Source organism: Oncorhynchus masou, chromosome 22 (assembly GCF_036934945.1).
Source record: "Oncorhynchus masou masou isolate Uvic2021 chromosome 22, UVic_Omas_1.1, whole genome shotgun sequence".
Taxonomy (NCBI): Eukaryota; Metazoa; Chordata; class Actinopteri; order Salmoniformes; family Salmonidae; genus Oncorhynchus; species Oncorhynchus masou.
Window position 1 is genome coordinate 47011938 of NC_088233.1, and position 21831 is coordinate 47033768.

Genomic DNA, 21831 nt, shown 5'->3' on the forward strand with positions numbered 1-21831 from the left:
AACCGAAAGGTTGCTTGTTGGAATCCCCGAGCCGACAAGGTGAAAAATCTGCCGACGTGGCCTTGAGCAAGGCACTTAAACCTAATGCTCCAGGGTCGCCGTTGATAATGGCAGACTTTGGCCGTGACCCCACTCTCCGAGGGTCAGGGAGAGTGGGATATGCACAAAAAAAGTCCAATACCAATATATTAATACATACTTGTACATGTGTGAAAAAGGAGAAATATAGGCACCCACCAAATTGTTATTGTTATTCAATAGAGGTGTTGTTAGTGTCATAGTGGTTATTCTCAGATTGTGTTGCGCTCAGGAAGTAAGCTGCCTGGCGGCTACAAACCACCCCCATTACTTACACTCAAACACACTTAGCCACATGCTAACGCTACCATAAACATAACATAGGCACAAACGGATTGATACTCAATCTGCTACATTGCAATCTTGTTGTCCTTTGTGACACGCTGATCTAGTGGCTACGCTTGGCCCCCTGCTGCTTTAGCAGACTCTTTGTGGAGCAGAGTGGAGTGGGGCATGTGTGCAATGATGTCATAGTGGGGGGGGGGCACACACATTGAAATGCTAATGTCCCCTACAGAGCAGAGGGGACAGCTGGAGGGGCACAGAGGATGGCGTCATGTCTCCCCCCATATGAATGATAGAAGAGAGGAGATGGAGGGAGGGAGGGTGGGAGGGAGGGCAATCATTCAGACAAATCAATTCCCCCGGGGTGGAGAAGGGAGGGGGAGTGTACGTGCGTGCGTGTGCATGGTGATGGACGTCAATTACAAAGTACAACTACAAAATCTCACTACTACTGAAGACCAATGTATTTCAACAAAATAAGATGCTTTTGCAAAGTATTTACATGTATGGTGGATTTTAAAATACAAAAACCACTCTGTGGGTATTGTCATTGTCTCGGGCCTCGTTTCGGGGCGGACCTTGTCAAGGTAATACTGAGCACGTTTTGCGATTTTCATTTTTACATATACATGTATACTTCGTTTATTTAGCAGACACTCTTATCAGACTTTTGATACTTTTGATACTTTTGATACTAATGTAGGGTGTGAAAGGGGGCCACAAAATATATTGTATAGAAATATATGGTATATAAAAGTTTTTGGGTATTTTGACAAAACAAATTACAGCTTTCAAAAAATGCACTGGAGTGTAGTTCAACCCTGTGTAATACAACATACATACAACATACAACATACTAAATACTCAGAAGTAATTCAAATACCACAGAAATACTGCCCATATCTGCGTGTGTGTGCGCGCCAATCAATAGTACCAATATAGTGTGCCTTTCTCTCTCTCTCTCTCTCTCTCCTCTCTCTCTCACTCTCTCTCTCACTGTCTTTGTCTCTCTCTCCCTCTCTCTCTCACTGTCTTTGTCTCTCTCTCCCTCTCTCTCTCTCTGTCTCTCTCTCTCTCTCTGCTCTCTCGCCCTCTCTCTCCTCTCTCTCTCTCCCCTCTCTCTCTCTCTCTCTCTCTCTCTCTCTGTCTCTCTCCCCTCTCTCTGTCTCCCTCTCTCCCCTCTCTCTCTCTCTCTCTCTCTTTCCCCCCCTCTCTCTCCGTCTCTCTCTCCGTCTCTCTCTCTGTCTCCCTCTCTCTCTCCCCTCTCTCTCTTTCCCCCCTCTCTCTCTCCCCTGTCTCTGTCTCTGTCTCTCTCTCTGTCTCTGTCTCTCTCTCTTTCTCTCCCTCTGTCTCTCTCTCTGTCTCTCTCTCACTCCCCTCTCTCGACTCTCTCTGTCTCTGTCTCTCTCTCTCTCCCGTCTCTCGACTCTCTCTCTGTCTCTCTCTCTCTCCCGTCTCTCGACTCTCTCTCTCTGTCTCTCTCTCTCTCCTCTCTCTCCTCTCTCTCTGTCTCTCTCTCTCCTCTCTCTCTCCCTCTCTCTCTCTTTCCCCCCTCTCTCTCTCTGTCTCTCTCTCTGTCTCTCTCTCACTCCCCTCTCTCGACTCTCTCTCCTCTCTCTGTCTCTCTGTCTCTCTGTCTCTCTCTCTCTCTCCTCTCTCTCTGTCTCTCTGTCTCTCTCTCTCCCCCTCTCTCTGTCTCTCTCTCTCGACCCTCTCTGTCTCTCTCTCTCGACTCTCTCTCTCTGTCTCTCTCTCTCGACCCTCTCTCTCTCTCTTTCTTTCTCTCTCTCTCTCTCCTCCCCCTCTCTCCCCCTCTCTCTTTTTCTCTCTCTCTCTCTCTCTCTCTCTCTCTCTCTCTCTCTCTCTCTCTCTCTCTTGTTTTTGGTGGAAAAGCGTGTGTGCTGCTTTCCAAATATGGCAACACACACGCCATGTGTTCTGTGGGGGGAAAAGGGATCCTTTGTCCCCATGAACTTGCTACAAACACAAGCTTTCCATTTCTTTCTTCAACTCTTCAACATTGATAGATGTTATGTTACACTCATCGGCACGTGTTTCTCTATGAACTTTATTCATATGGGTGGCGTCTCGATTTGTGTGCGTTACTCTACTTCTCCCTCAGAGTTCCCTGTGGAGGGATGGAGAAACAAAAGGGGAAAAGGGAGAGAGAGACCAAACAAGGGAGGGCCGGGGCGCTCCGAGAGAGGAGAGAATAAAACACATGACATAATAGAGCGGGGAGGAGGAGAAAGGAAGTCAACACTGGCTGGTGAAGCTGATGGCGAGCGACACAGTGCCCTCTTTCCCCCGTGCCCAGTGAGTTGGCTACCAGACTGAAAGGTGGCTACTCAACAGCCAGGGTCAGTTTAGCTATTCAGCTGATAATGGGGAAGTTGAGACCCTGGGGGAACAGGCAACTGGTCCTAGAGCAGTTGTCTTAGCCAGAAACTAAAGTGGAACAGGAGCCCCGACCAGGACAGGCTGTTGTCTGAGGTGTTGTGCATCCCAAATGGCACCCTATTCCCTATGCAGTGCACTACTTTGGGCGCCGGGCAAAAAGTAGTGCACTGCATAGGGAATACTGCGCGATTTGGGAAGCAGACCTGGTCTGTGACTGTGTTTCTCAGCGCTTACGGACAGTTGACTTTATGATGTCATCGCATCAGACAGCTGGACCAGAGTGTGTCATGGGTTTTTTCAATGGGTTTGGATTGGAATGGAGAGATGCGTCATCTGGTACTTTTTGGGGGATGTGAGTGCATGTCTCTCTGGCACATCATCAGGTTCTCAAGAGTGTGTGTATGAGGGCACTCTATATATGTGTGTGTGTGGGCGCATGGTGAGTTTTCCCATAGTGACAGCACCCCAGGGACAATAGGCCCAACGGTCGGGCCACATCGTCCCCGTGTGATTGCCATAGCAACATTAAGTCTGAAGGTCAGGTGACCGGTGACAGTGAGTGCGTGTGTGTTATCAGTGCTGACTGAGAGCCAACGAACGCAGCACAGGCCCACGGTAAAACCTTTGGACAGCTCAGTGGTGTGTGTGTGTGTGTGTGTGTGTGTGTGTTTGATAGGTGTTGACATAACGCAGCTGAAACGTAATAGCCCTCAATAGACCCACGGGCACACAATCCTGTTGTGTTATCTCTGCTCTCTGTACCTGAGGAGGAGAGTAAGGTCATTTTGCACGAAGGCAGCACTAGCTATTGAACACCCACTGTCCCATGCTGACTTGATCCTCTCAACAACTCTCTGACAAATGTCCTCTTAAATGAAAAAGGAAATGTTTCTTAACGTGACGTGGGGGTTTTCCTGTTTTTCAGGAACACACTCCTTCCTCGGTCAGGAGGAGCTTAGAGAGAGTGAGAGAGCATGAGTACGACCAGGAAGATAGCCTTCAAAGAACAACCTGAAAGAGATCCTTCCTTCCCTCCTTCCTTCCACTGTTCTGCTCTATGCCGTGTGAATAAAGTGCATATGGATGGGGGTGGCTCGGAGTGAGGAATATTCCAGAAGTTGTTGTATCTGTGCAGGCGTAGACTACTGCTGAAAGGAAGTGTGCTAATTGAGGGAAGGGGGGACTCCCTTAGTCATTGTAAGAGCGTACTCTTTCTGTTCCTCTCTTTCTTCATTTGTTTTGCGGCCTTTCTCTCTCTGCCTGCCCGACTGCGTGTGGAGAGGTGATGTCATCTTTTTTTGCCCGGGTTGCCATTAATAGCTGGAAACAGGGAGGCCCTCCTCCCAATCCTCTCTACTCTTAAAGAGACGGGCGCCAGATATAGCCCTATGTCTGCCTGCCTATCAGTGGGTCAGAATACACTCTGTTCACACTGACTCCGCTACGACCCATATTCAGCACAGCAGCACTTTGGTGTGTGTGTGTGTGTGTGTGTGTGTGGCAGTAGGCCAGATTGGGGCAGGCAGGGCTGAACCTAGATTAGGTTCTAATCCTTGGGCTGGGGCTCAGGGTTTCCTTGAAGCACTCCTCCGTCTCTCCCTCCTTCTCTTCGCTCCCTCCCACCTTTCCTTTGCTTGGCGAGGTCATTCACCCCCCTCCCCTCCCCCCTTAGCCCCGCCCAGAAGTTATACAACCGTGGTAATGCAGAGTAATGATGAGCGAGTGTGTGTTTGTTCATGTGTGTGTGAGTCAGACTTGGAAAGCGAGAGTGAGCAAGATTGTGTAAGATTGTCTTTGTGTGGTTTTGCGTGTGTATGCAGGCTTCTGTACAAACGACTGTGATGTGTGTGTTTGTGTGTGTGTGTGTGTGTGTCTGTGTGTTTTGTGTACTGCGCGGTTGTGTGCACGCTGGACGCGCATGTGTGTGTGTTTGTATGCTGTGTGGGCCTGTGTGCGCGTGTACTGCGCGGTCGTCGGGGGGGGATGTTACTGGGCCTCTGTGCTGGCCCTGCACCTGTGGCCTCTCTCATTCCCCAGCCCTGACGCAATTCTCTGCTACAGGACATGAGCTCATGCAGGAAACAGAGCCGCACACACACACACACACACACACACAGTCTCTAACACACACTAACGCACACACAGGCCAAAAGTGGATCCGCCTGCTCTTAAAGGGCCAGCTACATACATTCCTCAGCGCCCAGCAGCCAAACTAACCCCCAGTCAAAGATGCGACAGAGACATTTTTCCTACTGATCTGGGAGCTGAGGCACTATCTCGCATTCTAGCTCCAACTGTTGTCTACAATATGTCCACAGTTTCAAATGGTTAGGCGACGTTGTTGGAACACACGTTTGTAACATGAGGGGATTCAGTGCACCAAGAGATGCTGTGTATTGGGTCGTGAGTTCTGTATGTGCGGCTGAACCAAACGCAGTGGCGCCCAAACTTTTTGCGAATTTTTGGGGAAAGTTGTATTGTAGAGTATAACTGATATTTTTCTCCTCTGTCTCTCTCTCTCTTCTCCTGTAGGGGGCTTTGCTGCGTTCTCCTCCTGTTTCCCCGGGCTGTGTGAGGGCAAGCCAGCTTTGCCTATGAGCATATCCCAGCCCTGCCTGCCTGTAGCTAACGTAGGCCCCACACGCATCCTACCACACCTCTACCTGGGATCGCAGAAAGACGTCCTCAACCAGGTGAGCCCGTAGCAGAGAAGGGGGGAATATGGACATGCGTTTATTCATCACGGCCACAGTTGTTGCTGTGTCTGTAGTGCTATTTATAGTCATATCGTTTTACATGACCATTTCCATTATGTTATTTCACTAGTCCTGCATGTACCCTGCAATTGCACCCACAACCCCAATACATGTGACTATTAAACACTCTGAATCAGAGTAGAGGGACTGTGAGCAGAAATATGAAGTGTTACCTGTCAATTTTTTGGTTTGTTATTGCCTTTCCTAACAGTCCCCCCCCCGTCTGTGTCTCTCGTCGTGTCTGTCTGTAGGACCTGATGGTTCAGAATGGTATCACGTACGTGCTGAATGCCAGTAACACCTGTCCCAAGCCTGACTTCATCAGCGAGAGCCACTTCATGCGGATCCCTGTCAACGACAACTACTGCGAGAAGCTACTGCCCTGGCTGGAGAAAACCAATGAATTCATTGGTAAGTCAAGATTCTCTGTGTGTCTTTTATATGTGCGGGAGAATATGCAACGGTAATATGCGCTTGTAGCCCGAGCGGTAGTGTATGTCACACAACATTGTGAAACAGCCCTCATATTCAAAATATCACAGTCACAATGTACAGCACCATACAATTTTCCTTGCTTTCACAAGTGGTACTTGAAAACGTACAATAAACTGCATCAATAGCGACACTCCCGAAGCCATGTTAATCGCCATGGCGACGACCCCCAGTGCTGAGCAGGAAGTGGCGGATCGTTTTCAATGGGCTTTCCATTCTCTCGGGACTCTCTGTTCTGACTAACTGTTCCTGGGTTTTGTGTACAACTGTGTGTGTTCACACGTGTTTGTTCCCCCCCCCCCCTCCCTACAGACAAAGCCAAGGTGTCAAACTGTAGAGTCATTGTGCACTGCCTGGCTGGAATCTCACGCTCGGCAACCATCGCCATCGCATACATCATGAAGACAATGGGCCTGTCATCGGATGACGCCTACAGGTACACTCTTCCCGTCTTTTAAAAAGGCGACTCAAGTGTTTGAGGAAATGCGAGACAGTCAACTCTACTCCCCAGTCGTGAGAAATGAAATTGTTATGGTTGCCAGAGGAACTGTACAAAAGTGTACAATAGGAACTAGCGGTGTTGTCTGGAGAACATAGACCTAGGATCATCTTTTCAGTTAGTTCACACCAGTTCATCTGGGGGTTAACCTGCTACTTAAAGGGATACTTCATGATTTTGGCGATGAGCCCCTTTATCTACTTCCCCGGAGTCAAATTAACCAATGGATCCCATTTTTAGATCTCTGTGTGCAGTTTGAAGGAAATTGCGAACTAGTGCCAGCGCAATTAGTAACTAGCGTCAGCGCAATAACTGGAAGTCTATGGGTATCTGCTAGCTAATGCTAGTTAGCATTGGCTCGCGAAACAACCTCTAACTTCCTTCATACTGGACACAGAGACATAAAAATGGTATCCACGTGTTCACCTGACTCTGGGGAAGGAGATGGAATCACAGAGTATCCCTGCATGCAACCCAACAATCAATATTAGGTTCACACAGGAAGTAGCTTAGAGGAACTTTACAGAATCTTTGTTTTGCTTTACTTTGCAACTGGATCCCCAACTCTAACTGGAACTAACATTTCACTCACTTGTTTCCCCCCTAACCAGGTTTGTGAAGGACCGGCGGCCTTCAATATCTCCCAACTTCAACTTCCTGGGCCAACTGCTGGAGTTCGAGAAGGGGCTGCGGCTCCTCCAAGCGCTGTCAGATGACAAGACCTCTGAGGGCAAAGGTCAATCCCAGGGTTCAGAGGTCAACGGGGTCAGCTCAGGTTCAGAGGTCAACGGTCATCATGACTTTTCATTAGCAGAGCCCCCGACCCCTTCAGAACCCAAGCTACCCTCGCCGACCTCCCTCCAGCAGGGCTTCAACGGCCTCCACCTGTCAGCCGAGCGCATCCTGGACACCAACCGGCTGAAGCGCTCATTCTCCCTGGACATCAAGTCTGTGTACTCCCCTAGCAGCCCCCACTGCCCGCGCCTGGCAGCGCCCACACACTCCGAGGATGTGCCCAAGCTGTGTAAACTGGACAGCCCCCCTGTCAACGGCATCTGTCCCCAGTTCTCCCCCGCCCCGGACAGCCCTGGCTCAGCTGAGTCGCCCTTCCCCTCCCCGGGGTGCGGCGGTAGCATCGGAGGTCTCGGCGTCGGGGGTCCCAGTGAAGGGGGCGTTCGCTCTGGAGGTCCCTCATTGTCCAGGCCCAGGAGGAAAGCCAAGCACGGCTCTGGATCTGGTGGAGCTGGATCCACAAGCAACTCCCCGGTCCACTCCTACCTCCCACACCCCCAGTCCCTCAGCCTGGCTCTGGGACGCTCCCTTCCCGTCCACAAGAGCCCCAGCCTGGACGACAGCCTGATGAAGGGCTCCATGCTTCTCTCCCTGCCCACCATGGGATCTGGGACCATGTGGACCAAACACAGAGACACAGTCCAGGCGACCACCCCAGTCACCCCTACCACCGACACCCCATGGTACTTTGGGGCAGAAGAGGTAGGGGAAGGAGGGATGGAACTCGGAGGCGGCAGTGGAGGAGGCGTGGAAGTGCGATTTGGAAGCAGCTCAGCGTACGTGGCGTTCGGGTGTAGCGAAGGGGTGCGGCTACGGGAGAAAGTGCCGCGGGACAAAACGGCGGCGTCGTCGTCAGCGTCGTCATCATCCTCGACGGCCGTTGCTAACGGGACGGGCTCCAACAGCAACGACAAGCAGTTCAAGCGGCGCAGCTGTCAGATGGAGTTTGAGGAGGGCATCTCCGAGACACGTTCCCGGGAGGAGCTAGGGAAGATCGGGAAGCAGTCTAGCTTCTCCGGGAGCATGGAGATCATCGAGGTATCTTGACAAACCGGACTCCGGACCACAACCTGCTCGCCCAGGGAGGGGGGCAAATGGACCTGAGTGGGGAGGACATAGGGGGGAGATTTATAATCCCTACGCAGACCGTGTTAAAGACTCAAACTCTGAGAAGACAAACAAATGGAAAGACAGTTTCTGTGACTAGACATGAGGTTCAACTGTCAATTTACTACTACTGTACATCTACAGTACTACCAAACAAAGCTCTAAAGAGAGAAACTCTGGGGAAGATGGAGGCTGTGGGGCCTGACACTGAACTATGAACTATTTCCTCTGTATGGTGTCAGCTAGACAAAAAGGGACCCAGGGGCAAGTCACAAAGGGCTCCCTATCCCCCATATAGTGCACTACTTTTGAACAAATGTCACCAAAAGTATAGCACTAGTTTTAGGTTATAGGGTGTCATTTGAGACAAGCGGTTTCCTCCTAAGGCTTGACTTCAGCCCCAGTGAACCCCAGCATGGCTCAGTCTGCCCCACCATTCATTAAAAATACTTTGAAAGCTCTACGTACCCCAGAAACACAGCACATCACACTGCAGTGAGATACCATTCAGTGTCGACTAAGTGACTATACCGGTGATACTGCATCAAAACAGTGAAGGATCCTCCATGTTGGCGTGTCAGCCCAGCATGGTCCACGAGGACTCATAGTGACCGATAAAGACTGACAGTGTATTTTCCCCACAATCCTCTTCTGCTCCCTTGTTTCCAGTGTTAAACGGTGTGACGTGACTGAGGTTTGGGGGCGGTGGGGAGGGGAGGGGTTAGGTCTAAGTTACGACCTCCCTGTAGTGGCGTTCTGTACACGCATGTCTCCCTCCACACACCCCACCCCCCTGTGTATTCCCCCCACCCATGCCCCCCTTCTCCCAGCCTCTACTGAGCATGCTCCAGAGTGGCTGGCCGACAGACAGACAAATACTATATGAATATATATAGCAATTTTAATGGACTTTTAATCAACATTTTTTTCTCATAGTTTTAATTTATTTTATCTGTTCATTCTGGTAATGAGAAATAATCATGTTTTGTGGACTTTTTCCTTTGTTAATCTCAGTTTTTGTTGAATGGTATTTATGAAACACATACACATGCAACAACACACACAAAACTACAAGCAAGCAATATGTGATGTTCATTATTTGGAGGGAGAGTGATGTATTTTGGGTTTCATCTGACATTAAAATGCACTTTTCTGTCACTCTCTTCAAAAACAAGAATCCCATCCACTTCCTAAGGGTACCAACACGCTCTAACCCCTGGTGATATAACCAGACGCGTGGTATGGTGAAGAACAGTCATCTGAGGGGTTTCTAGCTACTTCCCTATGAGCACAACCCATTTGAAAGACATTGAAAAGACGTACAAAACATGTATTTTGGCTTGTAAAGACATTGAGAAGACGCTGAAATGCATCTTTTCCACGTCTTGTGCTCACTGTGTCGACTCTTCAGTTGTGTGTATTTATGACGTTGTTTTTTTTTTGTGATCGTGGGCTCCTACAGTTATTAGGGTTATCTACTGGGAGACTGTTCGTGTGAGGAGACTGAAGAACCTTATTCAACCCAGTGCTCTTCTAAAGAGCAGCATTATTGTAGGAAGGACTGTTGATTTCTCGAGGGCTAAGGACAACAACTACTGGTATATGCAAGTAGATCCACACATTTGACAATATTAGAGACATCCACCTAAGAGTGCTAGACTCATTCTGTTGGCTAGTTTCCACACACACACACACACACACACACACAGGATTACACAGTGTTGGGATGTGAGAGGAGCCCAAAGCTTAAACAAACCCCCTCCACACACACGAAGATACACCGCAACCTTTCGTTTGTTCTCAGGGGATCTATCAGTGAGCCAAGCCCGGAGCAGGATACACAACTGCTGGCACATCAGCACAATGCATGTCCCCCTCACTCCCTCGCTCTCTCTCTCTATCGCGCTCACTCTTGTTTTCCAAAGGTATGATAAAAAAAAACAAAATGGAAGGGATGAAACTCTTAATGGATTTGTTGTGATTCAGAGGTGAATGAATGAATGCTATTGCTCTCCTGGTGCGAGATTTGTCTATTTATTTATGATGTACGTATATGTGTTTCTTTTCTTTTTCCTTCGGTTATCTTTTCTCTATGGCGAACTTTGACCTTTGACCTATACCTTTGTGCTGCTGTAAGGTCAGACCTGGATTTCCTGTGTTCAGTTCTCTTCCTAGCCTTTCCTTCTACTCTCTCTCTATTTTTTAAAAGATGTTATAATTATTTTAAAACCTGTTAAGAGAAGATGCAGGCTGTCCCGATTGCTATAATTGTTGGTATTGATGTATTATTATTATTATATAATTATTATTATGTTGTGTAAATAGCAACGTATCTAAGAACATTGATGAGTTTAGGTAAGTTTTGAAAAGAAAATCCTGATACTTTAGGCTGCTTGACGCAAAATACCTCAGGTTCCATTGAAAGGCTTTTCCTTCCCCTGTACCGGTTTTGTGAAAATGAGACAAAAATGCAAACATTACAAAAATATGAACTGTTCTCTGACTCTCTCTTTTTTTTTTGGTTTTACGTGAGTCCTTCTTGGGGTGGTGGTGCACAGCTGTAGGACAAAACAAAGCCATGACCAGACTGTCTTTATCCCTAAGGGAAATGTGTCTTCAACGTCGTAGCTGCACAATCACCACAACACATGAAATACGCATACAGTACCAGTCAAAAGTTTGGACACACCTACTCATTCAAGGGTTTTTCTTTATTTTGACTATGTTCTACATCGTAGAATAATAGTGAAGACATCAAAACTATGAAATAACACATATGGAGTCATGTGGTTGCCAAAAAATGTTGCTAAACAAATCAAAATATATCTTTCAAAGTTGCCACCGTTTGCCTTGGACGACAGCTTTGCACACTCTTGGCAGTCTCTTAACCAGCTTCAGAGGTAGTCACCTGGAACACATTTCAATTAACAGTTGTATCTGGTTAAAAGTTCATTTGTGGAATTTCTTTCCATCTTTAATAAGTTTGGGCCAGTCAGTTGTGTTGTGACAAGGTAGAGGAGGTATAAAGAAGATAGCCCTATTTGATAAAACACCGAGTCCATATTATGGCAAGAACAGCTCAAATAACAAAGAGAAACGACAGTCCATCATTACTTTAAGACATGAAGGTCAGTCAATCCGGAAAATTCCAAGAAATTTGAAGATCGCTTCAGGAAAGGAAGACCCAGAGTTGCTTCTGATTGCAGAGGATACGTTCATTAGAGTTACCAGCCTCAGATTGCAGCCCAAGTAAATGCTTCACAGAGTTCAAGTGACAGACACATCTCAACATCAACTGTTCAGAGGAGACTGCGTGAATCAGGCCTTCATGGTTGAATTGCTACAAAGAAACCACAACTAAAAGACACCAATAATAAGAAGAGACTTGATTGGGCCAAGAAACACGCGCAATGGACATCAGACTGGTGGATATCTGTCCTTGGTCTGATGAGTCCAAATTTGAGATTTTTGGTCCCAACCAACATGGCTTTGTGAGACACAGAGTAGTAACCAAAAAAGTGTCAAAGTAGCCACCCTTTGCCTTGATGACATCTTTTCACACTTGGCATTCTCTCAACCAGCCTCATAAGGTAGTCACCTGGAATGCATTTAAATTAACAGGGGTGCCTTGTTCATTTGTGGAATTTCTTTCCTTCTTAAAGCATTGTGGAGCCAATCAGTTGTGATTGCAGAGGATAAATTCATTTGAGTTCAAATCAAACTTTATTTGTCACATGCGCCGAATACAGCAAGTGTAGACTTTACCATGAAATGCTTACTTACAAGCCCTTAACCAACAGTGCAGTTCAAGAAGAAGAAAATATTTACCAAGTAGGCTAAAATTAAAAGTAATAATAAAAAGTAACACAATAAGAATAACAATAATGAGGCTATATACAGGGTGTACCGGTACCGAGTCAGTGTGCAGGGGTCCAGGCTACTAGTTGAGGTAATCTGTACATGTAGTTGGGGGCGAAGTGACTATGCAAGTAACAAACGAACAGCGAGCTGCAGCAGTGTACAAAAGGGAGGGGTGTCGATGTAAATTGTCCGGTGGCGATTATAGGAATTGTTCAGCAGTCTTATGGCTTGGGGGTAGAAACTGTTGAGGAGCCTTTTGGTCCTAGACTTGGCACTCCGGTACCACTTGCCGTGCGGTAACAGAGAGAACAGTCTATAACTGGGGTGGCTGGGGTCTTTGACAATTTTATGGGCTTATCCTCTCACACCACCTATTATATAGGTCCTGGATGGCAGGAAGCTCGGCCCCAGTGATGCACTGGGCCGTACGCACTACCCTCTGTAGCGCCTTACGGGCAGATAACGAGCAGTTGCCATACCAGGCGGTGATGCAACCGGTCAGGATGCTGAGCGGGAAAAGGTTTTGTCGTGCCTTCTTCACAACTGTCTCGGTGTGTTTGGACCATGATAGTTTGTTGGTGAGGTGGACAGCAAGGAACTTAAAACTCTCGACCCGCTCCACTACAGCCCTGTTGATGTTAATGGGGGCCTGTTCGGCCCTCCTTTTCCTATAGCAACTTTGTCTTGATCACGTTGAGGGAGAGGTTGTTGTCCTGGCACCACACTGCCAGTTCTCTGACCTCCTCCCTGTAGACTGTCTCATCGTTGTCGATGATCAGGCCTACCACTGTTGTGTCGTCAGCAAACTTAACGATGGTGTTGGAGTCGTGTTTGGCCACGCAGTCGTGGGTGAACAGGGAGTACAGATGGGGACTGAGTAGGTGTGTCCAAAATATTGACTGGTACTGTAGATATAGACCAAATAGATGCTGTCAATGGAGCCCATCTACATTACACATAGTGCCCATACATAAATCACATTCTAACAATAGAATAAAACCTGGCAAGGTGTAGTGCTAGGGTTATAATCATAGTCAGGATGTGCAAGGGTTCAAGGTGAATTCCATGGCTCTGTCCCACAGGAAAGAGGAGAGACAGACCGACAGCAAGAGAGGGAGGGAGAGGATGTGGGAATAGAGAGTGGATCTACGGCCAAGTCACTGTGGAATTTATGTTCTCCTCTCGTTCTCTCTCTGAGATGGTTCATTGTCAGTGTTATCCCCTCATTTCCTCTCTCTCACACACACACACACACACACACACACTATTATTATTTATCCTGCTAACAGCCACTATTGTACATTCTGCTGACATGTACATATCTCACTACTTCAGTATCCCTGCACATTGAAATGATGGTACTTTTCTTATTTATCTTATTTATTTTATATTATTTACCCTTACCTTGCTATTGCTGCATTGTTTGGAAAGGGCTTGCAAGTAAGCATTTCACTGTACTGTTTTATGTGCATGTGATGCGATTTTGATTTGACACACACACACACACACACACACACACACACACACACACACACACACACACACACACACACACACACACACACACACACACACACACACACACACACACACACGCCTCTGGCCAAATGTGAAACTCGTCTGTTTCCTTGTTCCTCGTTATCTTCCAGCTTCCAGCGAAGGGAGGATGGTTGGATGGGTGCGGTGTTTTCCCGATGATGTGATGTGTTTGAATAGTGATTACCTTCACAGGATGAGAGAATAGGTGTGTGAATGTTTTTTCTGTGTATGTGTCCGTCTGCATGCGTGTGTATATTTCAGTGTGCATCTTAGAGAGAGAGAGAGAGAGAGAGAGAAAAAAAAAAACATTTGCCCTCAGCAAGTTTGACATAAGGTACCATGTTATTACAAGCATCTCTGTATGAATTGAATGGTTGAATGAGACAATAGCCATTTTGGTTTCATGACGTCAGGAATTTCAGAACACTTTCTATTGAAACATCAACAAATGTTACTTTTTACTGGCTTGATCGTAACATCAAATGTGTTGCGTGTATGCACTGAGGCACGCATTTAAAATGGGGCAGTTTGAGAATTTAATATCATTGCCGTTTCAGAGAAGTTCTGCCTAGGGCACAGTATGAATGTTTAGTCAGCTGAGAGCGAAACCCAAACAACGACGAATTGGAGAAATGTATGTCTTCTCGGAGCACACATATTTCCAATTGGCCCCCAGCCTTTTCTGCTCAGCACAATACTGTCTCAATGAGCGTTAAATTGCAACCAACAGAAAGAAGACTGGCAGGGGTGATGCATTATTCATCTCGGGTTAACAGAGAACTAAAGTCTAGCGTAATTGGTCAGTTCCTCGATTAAGTTCTGGTCTATATCTGTTAAGAGAAGAGATACGAGGATCGGAACTGGAAGGAAGAGCCCACTGTCTCTCTTTGCACATTACGGCCTTATGTCCCCTCCCCTTCCGAAATTCAGAAGACGCTAACACCTGCGAAATCGTGATTTGTGCAAAGCACCGGAAACTAATGCTGCTCTACGGTATCGTTTATGTGTTCATGGTCTGTCCACGACTACCATCATAGGCAGCTTCTGGTGTGCGTGTGTGTGTGTGTGTGTGTGTGTGTGTGTGTGTGTGTGTGTGTGTGTGTGTGTGTGTGTGTGCAAGCGCAGCCTGATCACTAGAAATAGACTTCGTCTTCGGACGTTTGAAAAGGCCAATATATGCCTTCCTCGCAGACCCCGCCAGGATAAAGTGAACAGGCGAGTGGGGCAAACGTCCGGGACGTTCTTGCATTTGAATTATACTGAACACTACGTATGTCCTACCTGACAGGTCGCTCCTACCAGGTGGCGTGGCGCTCTCACCACTGGTGTCCCCCAGGGCTCTGTTCTAGGCCCTCTCCTATTCTCGCTATACACCAAGTCACTTGGCTCTGTCATAACCTCACATGGTCTCTCCTATCATTGCTATGCAGACGACACACAATTAATCTTCTCCTTTCCCCCTTCTGATGACCAGGTGGCGAATCGCATCTCTGCATGTCTGGCAGACATATCAGTGTGGATGACGGATCACCACCTCAAGCTGAACCTCGGCAAGACGAAGCGGCTCTTCCTCCCGGGGAAGGACTGCCCGTTCCATGATCTCGCCATCACGGTTGACAACTCCATTGTGTGATCCTCCCAGAGCGCTAAGAACCTTGGCGTGATCCTGGACAACACCCTGTCGTTCTCAACTAACATCAAGGCGGTGGCCCGTTCCTGTAGGTTCATGCTCTACAACATCCGCAGAGTACGACCCTGCCTCACACAGGAAGCGGCGCAGGTCCTAATCCAGGCACTTGTCATCTCCCGTCTGGATTACTGCAACTCGCTGTTGGCTGGGCTCCCTGCCTGTGCCATTAAACCCCTACAACTCATCCAGAACGCCGCAGCCCGTCTGGTGTTCGACCTTCCCAAGTTCTCTCACGTCACCCCGCTCCTGCGCTCTCTCCACTGGCTTCCAGTTGAAGCTCGCATCCGCTACAAGACCATGGTGCTTGCCTACGGAGCTGTGAGGGGAACGGCACCGCAGTACCTCCAGGCTCTGATCAGGCCCTACACCCAAACAAGGGCACTGCGTTCATCCACCTCTGGCCTGCTCGCCTCCCTACCACTGAGGAAGTACAGTTCCTGCTCAGCCCAGTCAAAACTGTTCGCTGCTCTGGCCCCCCAATGGTGGAACAAACTCCCTCACGACGCCAGGACAGCGGAGTCAATCACCACCTTCCGGAGACACCTGAAACCCCACCTCTTTAAGGAATACCTAGGATAGGATAAAGTAATCCTTCTCACCCCCCCCTTAAATGATTTAGATGCACTATTGTAAAGTGGCTGTTCCACTGGATGTCATAAGGTGAATTCACCAATTTGTAAGTCGCTCTGGATAAGAGCGTCTGCCAAATGACTTAAATGTAAATGTATGTCACATTATACAACAATAAACGTAAAGTTCAAACGCAGAGACTCCGAGATCACGGCGTGCTTTTGAACTGACAGGTTGGCGGTAGAAATCTCTCGGCGATCTGCCCTGCGCTGTGTCAGCATGAAGTAGGTTCCTTCTAGCAGTCATAAGGACAAAGATTCTGCAGGAGGCAGGGAGGTAGAGCTGCAAAGTGAGTGTGTGATTTATTTGCACGGCGCTGGTGTTTCAAAAAAAGATGACGTGATATTTATAAATATATATGCAAAGTTATGACTTCAAAAATGTCAGCATTCATAAGAAAAAGCCTCTCATCAGGCAAAACCTGTCCGAACCAATAAAGCACAGGTTGGGGCTACCAGGGGGCTCATGTAAATGTAAATATGACTAAATAGAGCATCCCCAAATAGGCACTTAAATACATTTGGCCATCCCTATTATTGGCATGCAAGCCAGGTATATCTATGCACGCTAAAGCACGCATTCACACAACATTAAACATGACAGAGAAACCGGACACGTGCTCTCCAAACAAAGAAAACAAAGAAATTGACATTCAATTGGTAAATGCAATTAAGTTAAGTTGCCTCGAGGCAGATGAAAAATGGCCCTGAACACTGTCCACTAACCTTTTGGCGATATGTGGGCACTGGGGCCTTTGTTGTAGTAGGTAAGGGAGCATTCTCTCCCGAATGGTGCACAGTGGACACTGGGGTTGTCTCCAGACCCAACCAGCATTGATACAATTTCCATGCCACACACATTTTGCGGGTGCGGTCATTTTCTCTCCAATCACAGGGGAAAGGGTCAGTGCACTCCGTCTCCTCTACAGGCTACGGAGAGAGCTCGGTCATAATCAATTCAGTGTCAGTCCCACACCCTATCATAGAACAGACAATCCCCCCCCCCATAGGAACAGCAGAGGAGCAGGAAGGAGACGGTTTAGCCTCCAACACTGCATCCTCACCAGAACCCGACTGGTAAACTGGACCCCGCACTTATAAATCAAAATCAAATATAACAGCTGAAAGCGTATCACATTATTCACAGAGATTAAAAATATTTTTTTTCACTCTTTTAATGGTAACGCAAAGGAGTCATACCTAACCGCCCGGTGGCTTTCCATAGCCCTCCAACACACACTGTGGCGCGCTCTGTCGATTCTGCTGAAACAGAGGCAGAGTTTTTTTTATATATTTTTTTTAATTGCGCCAACCTGTCATTCAATCGTTGCTATTTTTATACAGGGACATAAAACTAAAACTGAGGCGTGCACAAGTTTGAACTGAGGGGGCGAAGCCCCCTTTAGCCCCCTCATGGAGCTGGGTATGCTTTCTCAGTGCTCCTAAAAAAAATTCAAAACTATTTCCCAGCTCTGGGCACAAAGTCCTGATGCTTAGAGCCAAAAGCGCATTGCTCTGACCACTGCGCCACGGGCAGTTTACAATGCTCTTGGAAGCCATGACAATACTTGATGATACTTGAAGCTATGAGGTTGGTTGATTTGCGGCGCCTTCCACAAACCATAGCCCTTAACCACTGGCAATTAATACCTAAACTGTTAACCTTTGAGTTGTTTCTGTTTAAACCCCGTAACCACGTGAAACGAACACTGTAACCAGTCGGAATTAATATGTATAAAATAGACGCCATAATACGTTGAATTTCGAAAGGAAACTATGAGGTCTTGTTGTGTGTGCATGACTGTCTTCTGAGCAAAGAAGCTTGTATTATGGCTCTATTGGGATTCCCCTTGGAAAGGCCATGGTAATGGACTATATCACATGTCAAACTCATTCAACAAAGGGCCGAGTGTCTGCGGGTTTTCCGTCCACCCTTGTACTTGATTGATGAATTAAGGTCACTGATTAGCAAGGAACTCCCCTCACCAGGTTGTCTATCTCTTAATTGAAAGGAAAGAACAAAAACCCGTAGACACTCGGCCCTCCGTGGAATGAGTTTGACACCCCTGGACTATATTCATCTGACCATACTCTCTTTAAGCTATCTACAATACATGTCTATGGTCTGCCTCAACTGACTGATTGCGTGTGGGTATTCAACTTGTTCATTTTGCTAGCTACCTGCTACAGTACACATGTGCACATAAGATAAAGATTGTGGTTGTACTACCGTATGGATTGTACTGTATTAGCTAAATGTCAGTGAATGGTATTGGTCACCTGAGGTAGAGTAACTCATGATAAACTGTGCGCCACATTATCTACCAGGAGAGTTTTCATCTATTTTTTTCATAGTCGTCTATTTACATCCACAAACTGACACTAAGACCGCACTCAACCAGCTGTATAAGGCCAAAAGCAAACAAGAAAATGCTCATCCAGAAGCAGCGCTCCCAGTGGCCGGGGACTTTAATGCAGGCAAACTGAAATCTGTTTCACCTCCTTTTTACCAGCATGTCACATGTGCAACCACAGTGGTAAAAAGTCTAGACCACCTTTACTCTATACACAGAGACGTATACAAAGCTCTCCCTCGCCCTCCATTTGGAAAATCTGACCATAATTCTATCCTCCTGAGTCCTGCTTACAAGCAAAAACTAAAGATGGTAGTGTAGTACCAGTGACTCGCTCAGTACGGAAGTGGCCAGATGACGCAGATGCTAAACTACAGGACTGTTTTGCTAGCACAGACTGGAATATGTTCCGGTATTCATCCAATGGCATTGAGCATACCACCTCAGTCACCAGCTTCACCAATAAGTGCATCGACGACATCATCCCCACAGTGAACATACGTACATATCCCAACCAGAAGCCATGGATACCAGCCAACATCCGCACCGAGCTAAAGGCTAGAGCTGCCGCTTTCAAGGAGAAGAACACTAATCCGGACGCTTATAAGAAATCCCACAATGCCCTCAGACGAACCATCAAACAAGCAAAGTGTCAATACAGGACTAAGATTGAATCCTACTCCATCGGCGCTGACGCTCGTCGGATGTGGCAGGGCTTGGCATGGCTATTACAGACTACAAAGGCAATCCCAGCCACGAGCTGCCCAGTGACGTGAGCCTGCCAGAAGAGTTAAATGCCTTTCATGCTCTCTTCGAGGCAGACAACACTGAAGCATGCACGAGAGCACCAGCTGTTCCGGACGACTGTGTGATCAAGCTCTCCGTAGCCATTGTGAGCAAGACCTTTAAACAGGTCAACATACACAAGGCTGCGGGTCCAGACGGATTACCAGGACGTGTACTCAGAGCAAGCGCGGATCAACTGGCAAGTGTCTGACATGTTCAACCTCTCCCTGACCGAGTCTATAATACCTACATGTTTCAAGCAGACCACCATCATCCCTGTGGCCAAGAAAGTGAAGGTAACCTGCCTAAATGACTGCCGCCCTGATGCACTCACGTCGGTAGCCATGAAGTGCTTTGAAAGGCTGGTCATGGCTCACATCAACACCATCATACTGGAAACCCTAGACCCACTCCAGGTCGCATACCGCCCCAACAGATCCACAGATGACGCAATCTCAATCGCACACTGCCTTTTCCCAGCTGGACAAAAGAAACACCTATGTGAGAATGCTGTTCATTGACTACAGCTCCGCGTTTAACACCATAGTGCCCACGAAGCTCATCACTAAGCTAAGAACCCTGGGACTAAACATCTCCCTCTACAACTGGATCCTGGACATCCTGATGGGCCGCCCCCAGGTGGAAAGGGTAGGCAACAACACATCTGCCACCCTGTTCCTCAACACGGGGGCCCCTCAGGGGTATGTTCTTATTCCCCTCCTGTACTCCCTGTTCACCCACGACTGCATGGCCAAGCACGACTCCAACAACATCATTAAGTTTACTGACGACACAGCAGTGGTAGGTCTGCTCACTGACAATGATGACACAGCCTGTACAGAGAAGGTCAGAGAAAACAACCTCTCCCTCAACGTGAGCAAGACAAAGGAGCTGATTGTGGACTACAGGAAAAGGAGGGCCGAACACACCCCCATTCATATCGATGGGGCTGTAGATGAGTGGGTCAAGAGTTTCAAATTCCTTGGTGTCCACATCACCAACTAACTATTATGGTCCAAACACACCAAGACAGTTGTGAAGAAGGCACAACAACACCTTTTCCCCCTTAGGAGACTGAAAAGATTTGGCATGGGTCCCCAGATCCTCAAAAAGTTCTACAGCTTCAGCATTAAGAGGATCCTGACTGGTTGTGTCACCGCCTGGTATGGCAACTGCTCAGCATCTGACCGTAAGGTGCTACAGAGGGTAGTGCGTACGGCCCAGTAACATCACTGGGGCCAAGCTTCCTGCCATCCAGGACCTATGTTCTAGGCGGTGTCAGAGGAAGGCCCAAAAAATTGTCAAGGACTCCAGTCACCCAAGACAAAGACTGTTCTCTCTGCTACCACACGGTAAGTGGTACCGGAGCGCCAAGTCTAGGTTCAAAAGGCACCTTAAGAGCTTCTACCCCCAAGCCATGCTGACTACTGAAGGATTAATGAAATGGCCACCCGGATTATTTACATTGACAACCCCGCCCCCCCGCTACTCGCTGTTTATTATTATTATCATTTTTTTTGTTATTCAGTAAATATTTTCTTAATGCATTGTTGGTGAAGGGCTCATAAGTAAGCATTTCCCGATAAGTTCGACACCTGTTGTATTTGGCGCATGTGACAAAAAAATTGGACTTGATTTGAATGGAATGTGTCCCAAATGGCATCCTATTTCCCTATAGTGCTCTACTTTTTACATGATCCCTATGGGCCCTAGTCAAAAGTAATACACTCTATCGGGAATGGGGTACCATTTAGGAAACAAGACAGACTTTTGCATGTGTGCGTGTGCAGTGGATCAGAGTGGATCATCCCTCCTACAGTATGCTCTGTTCTATCTATGTCTCTTTGTCAGGGTGCCCTTGTTGAGTATTAAGATCTGCTCGCTAATACACATCCAACAGGTCACCTTGCATTCGGAGAGGTCTGCATTATGACCGAATAGGAGTATTTTCTAAACATTCTCGGATACAGTTGAAGTCGGAAGTTTACATACACCTTAGCCAAATACATTTAAACTCAGTTTTTCACAATTCCTGACATTTAATCCAAGTACAAATTCCATGTCTTGGGTCAGTTAGGATCACCACTTGATTTTAAAAATGTGAAATGTCAGAGAGAGAGAGAGGAGAGAGAATTATTTATTTCAGCTTTTATTTCTTTCATCACATTTCAAGTGGGTCAGAAGTTTACATACACTCAATTAGTATTTGGTAGCATTGCCTTTAAATTGTTTAACTTGGGTCAAACGTTTTGGGTAACCTTCCACAAGCTTCCCACATTGAGTTGGGTGTATTTTGGCCCATTCCTCCTGACAGAGCTGGTGTAACTGAGTCAGGTTTGTAGGCCTCCTTGCTCGCACACGCTTTTTCAGTTCTGCCCACAAATTTTCTATAGGATTGAGGTCAGGGCTTTGTGATGGCCACTCCAATACTTTGACTTTGATGTCCTTAAGCCATTTTGCCACAACTTTGGAAGTATGGTTGGGGTCATTGTCCATTTGGAAGACCATTTGCGACCAAGCTTCAACTTCCTGACTGATGTCTTGTGATGTTGCTTCAATATAT

The 21831-nt window shown here is 47.3% G+C and overlaps 1 protein-coding gene across 3 annotated transcripts in view; it reads left to right on the forward strand.

The window, feature by feature from the left end:
* Nucleotides 1-10906, forward strand: part of LOC135509581 (dual specificity protein phosphatase 8-like) — a 68262-nt gene extending 57356 nt beyond the window's left edge. For all 3 annotated transcript variants that reach the window (XM_064930352.1, XM_064930353.1, XM_064930354.1), the window contains 4 exons: nucleotides 5296-5456; nucleotides 5771-5930; nucleotides 6324-6447; nucleotides 7122-10906. In XM_064930352.1, the coding sequence (XP_064786424.1) occupies nucleotides 5296-5456; nucleotides 5771-5930; nucleotides 6324-6447; nucleotides 7122-8349 (1673 nt within the window). In that variant the 3' untranslated portion in view covers nucleotides 8350-10906. The remainder of the gene's footprint in view (nucleotides 1-5295; nucleotides 5457-5770; nucleotides 5931-6323; nucleotides 6448-7121) is intronic.
* The last annotated feature ends 10925 nt before the right edge of the window (nucleotides 10907-21831 follow it).